The 12,130-nt window shown below is 38.1% G+C and overlaps 1 protein-coding gene across 2 annotated transcripts in view; it reads right to left on the reverse strand.

Annotated features, from left to right (window-relative positions):
- PARD3 (par-3 family cell polarity regulator) overlaps positions 1-12,130 on the reverse strand; it is a 464,571-nt gene that overhangs the window by 275,223 nt on the left and 177,218 nt on the right. For both annotated transcript variants that reach the window (XM_052805974.1, XM_052805967.1), the window contains exon 4: positions 166-341. In XM_052805974.1, the coding sequence (XP_052661934.1) occupies positions 166-341 (176 nt within the window). The remainder of the gene's footprint in view (positions 1-165; positions 342-12,130) is intronic.

The following is a 12,130-nucleotide window of genomic DNA, read 5'->3' on the forward strand; positions in this document are numbered from 1 at the left end:
GGATATGCATGCAACTCAGACACTCCTCTGATGATGATGGGGTTTGGTGGACAACATCAGAAAACACAAGTTTAAATCAGGAGCAGGTAAGAGAAGGACAAAACAACAATTCAAGATTCACGCACATTTGTCATTTATTGGATAAAGAGGGGGAAAGAAATATACCTTTCTTTCATGACTTGGTATGCCAGGGGTGTTCTGCTTGAGAAAGCCTGCTGTTGTGGACCACCTTGTAGGGTTTTTCCGTGAAGGCTCTTCTGAAGAAAAATTTGTGTCACTTACAGAGGTTGAGAGGCCAATCAGTGCAGGGTCACTACTACGTCGGACATGAAGAGGCATATCTGAAGAATAAAACAGACAGTAAATAAACACTGCCCAGATTTAAAATGTTTTTCACATAGGAAAAATGTTTTTTCAAGCTCTGGATGGTTGGTTTTGACCAAATGTTGTTTCACAGAGTAAGGAGTAATTGACCTCAGCATAGCTCCTCAAGGACAAGGTCTGTTTCCTCAAAACCACAGCCTTGCCGCTTGGCCACACAAGGAGAAAATGAGGGTGAAACCAAACTCTTTGAACCTAGCACAGCTCGTTGGCTTTACAAATACAAACGCAGCATCACTACTATCTGTCGGTTGTGTAAAATAAAAAAACAGCATAAGCTTGAACAACTAAGAGGCTAAGGTGACTTACAGGCATTTTAAAAAGCAAGTAGCCGAAGGCCCAAATCCAACAGCCTGGTGACAAAGTAAGGGGTGGACTAGGATGACATGTCTCCTACCCCACTGCCACAGCTGCAGCATGGGCACTGCCAACACAACATGCTTGCAAGAAGCTGCACACCAGCGTCTCTGCAGCAAAAGGCTGTCTCCTCACCTTCTAAAATATACTCTCCATTTCTTTCTGAAAACTTATGGAAGTCACTGTTTTCTATTCTGCATTCTTCCTTTGCCTCTTCCTGATGGCTGAAACAAGATCTGTGCTGATTTACCCTGATTCCCTTAGCCTTCCAGCTGGCATGACTGTCAGGACAAAAATATTTCATTAGTAATAAATGATGCAGCAGGCAGGTAGACTGATTGGAAAGAGACAGGGTGGGGTTTTTTTAATATATATGTAGGGGTCAAATCCATTCTGGAAACTTTGATGGCACACTAAAGTTAGTTTCTCTTGAAATACAACTTAATTTTTTCCTATTTCATTTATTATCCTACAACAAATATCCACACATCTATAGTCTTCTTGCCCAAACAGAAGTTTCATTGCCTGTACATGCGACCTCTTAGCACTCTCCCACTCAGCATCAGAACGGAGGGGACGTGATTTATCAGTTGTATTTCTCTTTACTGCTGCACTGGGAACCTTGAATGCAAAGTGGAAAAGGAAAAGGTGAAAGTTATGGCACATAAGCAGCAGAAAGGCACGCTGGGCAAAAGCTGAGAATGAAAACCAGGACTGTCTTAATGCTTTGATGAAACAGTTCCCATAGAAGCTGAAGGTGTAGGTCTCGCAATGCTAGCAGGAAAACACAATGACAGGAATTTGTTAAATGACTGGTCTTAAGCTTTGCAATATCTTTATGTTAATCCTATGTATAATAATATTAAAATAACGAATCTTATTTTGCATGGCATTTTAAAGACACTGAGAAACACAGTAAGTCATGCCACACAAAGAAAATATGTGAGAATTTTTTTTTTTTATCAACTAGGACTCGTGCTGCTGAGATATGCACAAGTGTTACACAACCAAACACCAAACCAGTCACTCTATTTCATGTTCATTCTGGTCGACAAGAATAACAAAGAATTAATTCAGGTTTTTTCCCCACAATTGTTGGACTATTTCTCTTTCCTCTGAAAATTCTTTTTTTTTTTTTAATTTTCTTAACAAAGATATTCCTAAGAGTTAATTTCCAGCAAATAAAACATTTTCTTTTATAAATATGTGTACACATATTTATACACATACATATGCATATACACATATATTTGTGTATAACGGAACTAGAAGTAATTAAAAGAATATTTCAGGAAAGATAACTTTAATTATGTAGAAAAGTATTTATGGTCTGAGTCAACGCTACTTCAATTTTGATTACTCAGTATATACTCATAAATTCATAATAAAGGGTTTTTCTTTGATTGCCTTGTCTTCAACTACTTCAAGTTTCATGAAGCAGCTGAAGGTAAAGCCTCTCATTTCCCCCTAGATGGCAAACATAATAAAAGCATACTATCAAATCGCAAGAGATCTCTGTAACAAAGGTGGCACAGCTGCAGTCCCAGCAACGGCCCCACAACGTGTAATGAAGTGACCCATTAACAGCGGTGCCTGTGCTGCTGGCATGGCCCTGAACATACACTCTCATTTATTAGATTAGCCTGACCAAGGAAGTGGCTCTATAGTATGTAGTGCCACTTAAGAAAAATACCAATCTATATTTGTTCCAAGCAGCAGCCCATGCATATTATCCTGTTTGCCTTAGCTACCCACCCTACAACAGAGAATTACAATTTTCAAACATGAGTTCACTTGTTCCTTATGCTCGTACATCTATATATAAGCACGGTGATAGCAAAATGTTCTTGTATTTTTACACTTTTTCTTCAAATTGCGTGACAAAACAAAAGTTCATTTGGGTGAACTTCTGTAAGAAGAGAAGCCAAATTGCCAACAAAGAATAAAGGAAGAAACCAGAATGCAAGTCAGCAGTTCTGGAGAGGAGCGAGAAATTATCACTGTCTTGCCTTTTGCTTTGTAGCGAAATCCTGATGGTTTGCACCATGGCAAGTAGCAGAGACTTTTCACAGTACAGGAATTATGCAACAGAATTCCCAAATATTAAGATGCTCCAGAGTAAACATTAACATGAGAACTCTCTCTACAAAATCTATTCACTGATGAGCCACCTTTAATATGACCCGTTTCATTTTAGTAACGTTAGTTATTGAGATATTTCCAGACATTTCTTGAACACTTCTCCAAATCTTAAAAAAAAAAAAAAAAAAGGTATTCTGTCCACGTAAAGATACAACGTGACCAGCTCTAGTCTCTCCTTATGAAAATGGTTCCATACATAAGGAAAAGTGATTTGTATTAGTAACCAAACTTCACAATAAAGTGAATTATAAAAGACAATAATTCAGGCGTGTTGGATCTATGTATTTCCCAGTTAAACTAGAAATTTAAACATATGGTAATTCCGCCCCCCCCCCGAATGGGACAAGCACATAGAGCTAGCTCTGGTGTATACTGCATAGCAATGGTCAATACCACTCCAGGTATTAACCCAAGAATTAAATTTTATTCATGCTATGTTAGCCACAAATTGTAAATATAATCTCCTGCATTCCTCTCCCCAACTCTCTTCTGAGAGACCATTCTAATTCAGTTTTGATACTCTCCATTAAAACAACATAAAAGAATATATTGAACAGATTTTTCTAGCAACACATTGTTGGTTACAATCTTCTGGTTTACTTGAATTTATAGATTTGAAGAGGATATACTTTGAAATATTAAAAGGAAAATCAAAGTAAGGGAACTTAATAATTAAACCACAAGATGAAGTACGCATGGGACCGATGCAATGTCACTGATTCCAGGATGATGGCTGATACCGTTTGAAGTCTGTGGTTTCTTTGAAGAGTGGATAAAACAGCAATGAACTCTAATCACAAGGCTTCAAATACTCTGTGGCACTAATGCACTGTAAATATTGATTTGCTTCTGCAGCTAAGGTGCCTTTTAAATAAGCACTTGAAACGGTAAATCTAATAATGAATTACAGGAAGTTTTAAAAGTCTCAGAATTAAGGAAAAATTAAATTAAAATTCATGAAAGTTACCACTAACACAGTTCTTGAGCCACATTCAAGGACTTGAAGTATTCAACCACAAGTCCAACACTGTAACTTCAGAAAGAATTATGTGTGACAGAGAATCCCATTAAGTTATGTACATAGCCACAGTTCTGCTAGAAAATGGTTATTTGTAGAATAAATCTAAGCTGAATAACAAAATGTTCACATTCATAATCATGAAATTCTGACTGGAAGACTCACTTTATTAAAAGCAACAGCAGTTTCACTATAAATTATAAAACCAGCCAATACACATTTTATAACCATCTTTAAATGTTAAGAACACAGAGTTGTACCTTCCCTTCCTGCCAGCAATTCCATTTTTATTTTAAAAGGGTCATCACCTTCTCTGATTTTCAAATGTGCTCATGAGCAAAAGCATTTGAGGATCTGGCAAATTTCATCCATAACGCTGAACACATCGTCCTGGATGCCAGCATTCAGCACAAAGGATGGTGGTCTGTCAGAGCAGAGCTAATATATACCTTCCCATACAAATTTCCTCTTAGATGTCAGCTTGGAGACATGACTAGAAATATACACATATATATATTTATATAGCATAGCCAACATAATTTTACTCTGTGAAGATTTCAAGTGATGTTTCAGCTCCTCAGTGCCATTGGCAGCTTGCACAATTTGGCGTGCAGTGAATTTAAGGCATGGAAATGAAAAATGATCTTGTGGTCATTTCTGGCCACCTCATAGACCATCAGGCCCATGACTGATGAGTAGACCTGAACAGGACTTTTTTTTGTCTCTCCACACTCTAGAGTCTTCTCTGGGAAAATGATGATTCCATACATTCAAAAAACTCTGTGGGAAAGAGTACTTTTCAATAAGGAAGCTGCTCAGGTTCCTGAAAGTGAGCCCATAGATATGTATGTACATCAGGGTGTGTTGTATACCAGTCCGGGGATGGGAGATAGAGATTCAGTGGTTTTATTGCCTGTGTTGCCCATCCAGCTCATCATACAGCTCAAATCCTCATCTAGAGTCCAAGAGAAAGGATGAATCAGGGTCATCCTGGGGCTCAGGAAAGCAGGACTGCTTCTTTCAGCTTGAAGTACTTAAAACTACAAGTTAAGACTTTGTCTATATTTAACTGAAATACCTCTTTTAAAGTATTTAGATTAGCCTTGAGTTTCACACTCCAGCACAGCTCCCCAAGCTCTGGTTCCAATTTCTGTAGGTTCAGTTCAGCTCCTCGTTCCACTCAGTTGGACACAGTGAGAGTCAAACATCCCTTATGACCTTTGAAAGCTCAAATCCCCAAATTGGTTCAACTTTCATTCTTGCAAACCTCTAGAGACAAGACAATGGTAACTTCCAAAGACCACTGACGCTGTTGTAAACTGGACTACAGATAGAAGAAAAACATTTGGAGACAAAAACCAGCTGATTGTGAACTTATCCACAAACTCCATTAAACCCTAGCAGCAGCTAACATAAGCCAGCACGTCTCTACAAGATTAACAAAACAGTGCAAATCAACTGTAGACATCTTGAATCAGAAAAGAAAAAATATTAAAACCAAAAGCAATTCCAAGAGGTGAGGAACTACTCCCCAGACAACTGCATCATCTGTCCTGCAGGAGCAAACTGAGGCATGCTATACAGGGATGGCTGCTGAGAGGGATGCAAAACAGTAGTACTGCAAGGCTACCTACCAGTTGCCCATCTTTTCAGAAACATACTTTTGGACATGACTGCAAAGAAGACGATATATATATATACACCACCAACTCTCTCTTCATTGCCCAGACCAGTATTTTTTCTCTTCCCTAGAATCCATTCCACTTTTAAGTAATGATTATTTAATAAAAGAATTTGCAGCATTTCCCAAAGTGAATACTCTTTACTAGGTCAAAATCTTCAGAATTTTTTTTCCCTAAATTTGTATTATTTTCTCCAAGTTTATCTGCCTGTTACTAGTTATCTCCCCTTCACTTACAAAACTATCTTTTCCTTCCATGTGTCACAGACAATTCTAGCATTTCTCGCCTAAACAGTGCTACGCAGCACATAACTTCACCTCTGCCTCTCTTAATTCTCTATTACTGTTCATTTTTGTAAATACTATTCTGGTCTTAACTTGTTCAGAAGACACCCAGAATAGCGTATTTCTCTTATGAAATACCCTCAGTGCTGTCTTACAAGGAGTATCCTCCCTGCCTTTTTTTGAACTTTGACACTAATACATAGTCAACAATAATTACATTTGGGTATTTTATTGTCATGGTATCAATCCAGAACATCCACAGAAATCCTAAAACTTTTTCTATAGCTTCACTTCAGCATCTTTGTCTGTTAATTAACAACATATATGTTCAGTTTAGATCAATATTCTTATGTTAGCTTCTATTTATTCAGAGTGAACTAAATTATATTTTTCCAGTATGTGTACCACTTCTCTATTGAGTTATTTATCTTTCCTCCATTCATATTATTCTCTTTTCCTAGCTTTTCAACATCTGGAAATTTAATTAACATACTATTTACAGCACTGCTTCTCCCAAATTTAAAGATGTTAAATAAAACCAAAACTAACAGGAATCCTCATGACACCCTACTGGACAACAATCTCTAGAGTAAGACTGCCTCCAACTTTTAAGATTTCTACGCTGATTTTCAAACCATGCTGAAGTGTTTATGTTCACATTAACTTGGAATTTCCAAGATGCTTAAATTTCTATCAAATGCTTTAACATTTGCAGATATTACAGCAATTGTGCATCATTCACCTACAAATGCCAACTACCTAGTGGTCACGGCTCTCCCTTTCAAAATTACAAGAAAGCTTAAGATTACATAGTTTAGATAATTAGCATTTCTCTACTTGAAAATATGTTTATGCTTAATAACATCAACTTCTAAAATGAATTTCTCTACATTCAGAACTCTTGGTTAAGTAACAAGACTGCCACTCCTCTTATAGAGAAAAAAAAATCATTGTTAACTTCACACAATTCCAGTTATTTATAACCACTTCATGTACAAACCCAACTGTTTTCAGTTATTCTTCTAGCTGTTCATCTAAAACAACAACTTATGTACTTCCTCACAGACATATTTTCAATGTTATCAAATATTGTTCTCTGCTTTCTTATTTCTTTAGCTTTAAAATGGCACATTTATAAGCATTCGCACATTAAAATCATGACAAATCACAATTATTCTGTTTTCTTCATACCACTTCATACCATGCAGTTGGAGATCTGGCAGGCAGCCATATCAGGAGAGAGGCAGAGGCTATACCATGGCACTAAAAATGCACAACGTGGTCTGGCAGATGAATGAGGCAGGTCGTGGGACTCTTACACCCAGCCTGCAAAATCTGACAGGTGTGCGTATGTCCCTAACCATCATATGAATGTAGAGAAACTACACTTGGCTGTGTAAAACGTACAAACAAAAACCCATTGCATGCTAGCATACCTTTAAGAAAAACAAGACACTATATTAGCATGCCTATGATCAAAAATGACTCATAGAAAAGTAAGATCATCTCTGGAAAAATGGACAGCAGTGAAAAGAATGCAACCAAGCCACCAAAAAAAGTCTTATTATAAAGCAAAAGAAAGAAGAAAAGTCCTTATCTTCTTAGTATCATTTTCAGTTTCTTTTAATAGAACCTAAGTTTTCCATTTTCCCAACCATGACTGCTCAATGACTTTGAAATTCAGAAATAAGAAAACATCAACCTGCCACAGTTATATTTTAGTAATGAGGTAATGTTAAATCCTTATCTTGAAAGGCCTTTAAAATAACAATCTTCCTTCTCTTTCTCTACTATTCTTTCTTTTTACTTTTAAATACTGAGATCCAGGAGGAAAAGGATGATTGCACCTTGAAACTCAATTTACTTAGACACTGACTTTTAAAGCTAATTAGAGAAAGATCTTTAAAACCGAAATTAAAATTTAATTACCTACACCCTCTCCATCTCCTTTCTCTGGGCTTTTTTCTAAAATGCAAATATATTTGCATGCCAAAAGAAAAGACAAAAATGTCAGGTCTTACAAATGTTCTACTCGTCTCTGTCAAAAAATTATGTTTCAGTACATTTTAATGAGCTGCAGTCTCAGTTTTTTGGGGTACATTCTTCATGAATTTCCTTGAAACATGCTGGATTACCTATTTTCACACTACTGCTACAAATGTAGGAAAAATGCACTTCCAGTCCCCCAGATGTCAAAATTTTGCAAAATCTGTTCCTTACTTCATCAAACAGTTGTGCAACAGCAGAAGCATCATCATCTTTGCTGCTGCTGAAGTTTTTTTGCTTACATCAAAGATCATGCCTTGCTAATAAGACTCTGATTGATATTTAGTTATACTATAATGATGACACTGTATTTTGCATCTTCATTCACAAGTTATTTTGCAGTGCAGGCAAGGGTTTGCAGTGACAGCAAATAATTGAGTTGATAATGCTTCACCGCTGTGATACACAGGAAGAAAGTTGGCAGATATTTTTCTTACCACAACTCTGAAAAATCCCCTAAAATTGAATAGTAAAATTGCTCCTGTTAAGGAACACAATTCAGTGATGTGAAAACCGTATATTGTTTATGGGCTAAATGTTTTGGGTAGCCTCAGAAAGGCTCACTTAAAGGAAGAAGTTTGCAACTTTTTCCTGGACAGAAAGGAAGAAATATAGGTGCAACAATAGGATTGAGATTGTAACTTGAAGAGCTCAGTTAGGAAGAACCAGGAATGATATAATGTGTATAATACACATTACGGTTCTTTCATCAGTGAGTTTCAGCCGGAGAAAACCTGCTGTGGTTGCCAATGCTGTGACCCCCTTCTGGTCCCCAGGCCACCACTATGCCTTTATATGAGGAGGAAAAAGGGTGGGCAGAAGTGCCGTTACTCTGCAGTCCCAGATATTAGGGCTTCAGAACTACTTGTCAGTCTATATCTGTTTCTGACTTATCCTAGAATAAACTCTCTCAACATCTGTTGCTGACACAGCCTCGTACATCACTACATCACCTCATATGTGAGGTGGGAATTCCTATGTGGATCACATCCAGATGCCAAAGAGTTAAGCATGCTTAATTGCAATTCAGCGGGTGTGTAATTAACAAGGGATTTATTGTTACACAAGTCCTTACAAAGCTGGTACGGGAATCTCTTTCCTTCCCTACTCTCCATCAGAACCTAATGCCGCACCCACTGGTTCATGAATTACGGTGCTAATTGACTTTTCAAAAAGGTAATGGTCTGCACTGCCCAGATGGCTGCGGAGCCTCTGCAGCTCCTGCCCAGTAAAGGAAACCCTACCCACTGGCCGCTTCCCAGGCAAACAGTGAGGAAATGAAAACCTACAGCATTTCTACCGGGGTTTAGAAGGGGAAAAAACCAGCCAAACTTCTAGATTAGTAAAGACATCACAATGGGACCATCACCGAATAGTCCAGTGTGTACACAGGGTATGGTAAATAACAGGTAGCAGCAGGGATGCTACTGGTATCTTAACTATGTGAACAGTGAACCAGTTACGTACGATGGTTGTTTACCTCATGTTTGAAACAGTGAGGGAAGAGGTATTTCTTTGCCAGTCATCAGATGAATACTCCATCTTTTAAAGTGTTTGGCTGTTAATCTGGCATGTCTCCACGTTTCTGTGGAGAACCTCCTCACTATTAAGCAGGCACTGGGCACCCAGCCTCTCCTTCCCACAGGCTGGGAAGAGCATGGCCGGCTCCAGCCTTGCTCCACTGCAGACAAGTACAGGAATCGTCAAAAACCCATCTGGGGTTTTTCTGAGATATAAAAATGATCACTTACATGCAGCTCACAGGCCACTGTCAGGCTGGAGAAGGCTACCATTTGAGAATATCAACACCTGGAGATGCATCTGAACCTACGTTACCCGAAATCCACATACCTTTATTACAGAAATTATTTAGATGGATATTTAACTGAAGCATAATAGTTATGACAACCAAGAAAACTTGACTACAATCACTTAAAGGGGGTATTTTGTCAGAAATTATTTGTGCATGCATTTTCATAGCTATATGCACAAAAATTAAAGAAGAAAGAACGTGTGGGAAGGAATAGCCTCTGTGCACACTACCAAGTTTCCAACACAGGAAAAAAAAATTACAGCTAATATCTGTAATAAGGTAGAGAGTGAACATAGTCCTGAACAACTATTAAAAATGACTAACAGCTTCTGCAATTTTAATGGCACTTGCTCTTGTTTCCATAACAGAAACATTTACGAGGATTATTAGAAACATGTTGGTACATTCATGAAACACGCTGTCATTTAAAGTGTTATCAAATCTCTGCGAGTTAACGTTTTGCTAAGCTCATATCTGCCACTGATGACCACGAAGAGTAAAAGACCTCAAGCAGAACTCAAAAGAGGCCATGTCATGCCACCTCATGTGCTCAGGTAGACAATTTTTAGCACAAGGCTCTTCTGCACTCAGGGACTAATAGAGCTCAAAGGCAAAGCACAGAGCATAAAGATCTCAAGCTGAATATCTGAAGACAAACCAAGTATTTGCGTGTTTAAGTAATGAGACGAAATGTCACCAACCCTCCTCATCCACAGGGGATGCACAGCAGTGGAGCTGCCACACCCAGGACATGGGAGGGCAGACAGCGCAGCTCTCTGCAAGAAGATGCGATGCTGTGCCTGACCTTTCATTAGGGGTAGGTCAGAGAATGGTCTGGGAAGCTGTGAAGTTTGGGGACTACACAAACCTAACAGCATCCGAACAAGCTCTTTCCAATTTCATGAGTGTGGAGTAAGAAGCTTCAGCTATCAGCACAACATGCTGAAATCTTCTCATTAATTCTCAAGGTTAAAGATCACTTTCTGCAGAAAACTCCAGTGTTCCCAGTAGCCAAATAGGGAGTAAGACAATTTAGTCTACATTGGAAGTTGTTAGTTAAATTGTTCGGATAATGCCCACAATGGGACAATAAAACAGAACATCTCCTATTCTCCAAGGGGTGACAGACCAACAGACATCTTTAATTCTTCTTCTTTACTAGAAACAGTTTATAATTATAAAGTATATTCCCTTCTTTTTTAAAACCATGCCTAATAAGCAGTAGGAGACTAGCTGCTGCTTGAAGCATGTCTAAAGTTGAACATTGCTGTCTACCTTTACATGTACTTTGTAAAGTCCCTTACAACAACAGGGAGCCTGAATTGTTCTCTTCTGGAAACACAGAAAATTTTCTACACCTTGGAGAAACTTTGGCAACACCTATCTTTTTTTTTTCTTCTTCTTTTTTTCTCCCTCCCCCCACCTGTTTTTTCTCTCCTCCCTTTTACAACTCTGGAAACATGCGGTTACACTGCATGCTTAATTACATACCTCTCACTCCTCTTCTTTTATTTCACATTACCAAGTCTGAAGAGAATCAAAAATTATTCCTAAAAGTTCAAAACCAAGAATAAGCAAATAGAAAGAGCCTCAGCTGAAGTTCAAAAAGAAATCTCACTACATAAAAGACAGTTCATGAATTTTTGGATCAATGACTTTTCATGCTTGCAGTTGCCAATTTTCATTATAGTTTGTGATTGGTTCTAGCCCAGAGATGAAGATCATGTTTCTTAGTGGAGAAACAGCTTTAGCCAGAACTAACAGAAGATATTTACTGAAATACTATGGTGTATACTTCATGCCAGAATTTGTCAGGTTCCCAGCAGCTAACTTTTCCAAGCTGTCTCCACACCACAAGCCTCCCTCCTTGTCTCATCCCAGAATGTGCTACAACAATTTCAAATATCTGCATGCAGAAACGGAACATGAAGCAGACAAATTTTACTTCACAAAAATTATCAATATTTTTAAATTATGATTATTATTATTATTCCTTTTATATTATTAAGGTGTTTTCATTCTGTTCCATTCTTCAAGGGAGATTAATAACTTATTTATTGTTCTGCAGCCCAAAATGTATTGATACACTGAAATGAGAAAAGGAGGGGACAGCCAGCGTATATTACTTGGTCCTCTTCCATTAGCATGAATAATTGGAGGCTGTTCCTTGAACATGAGGAATCCCAACAGATTCAAAGAAAAATCAATAGCCCAGGATTATCCAGGAAATGTCCTGCAAGTAGTCAGTTGGACAAGAGTAGTGTGCAAAACCCCTCAAACACATTGCATTTTCCACAGAGCAGCACAAAAATGCTGTTACAACTAATCTGGTAACTGAATGCCTCCTGCCCCTGAACCCAGTTAAGTGCCCTGTGCTACTACTACATACACCTCACTCTCTCCAAGG

This window comes from Harpia harpyja, chromosome 1 (assembly GCF_026419915.1).
Source record: "Harpia harpyja isolate bHarHar1 chromosome 1, bHarHar1 primary haplotype, whole genome shotgun sequence".
In the NCBI taxonomy this organism is placed as follows: domain Eukaryota; kingdom Metazoa; phylum Chordata; class Aves; order Accipitriformes; family Accipitridae; genus Harpia; species Harpia harpyja.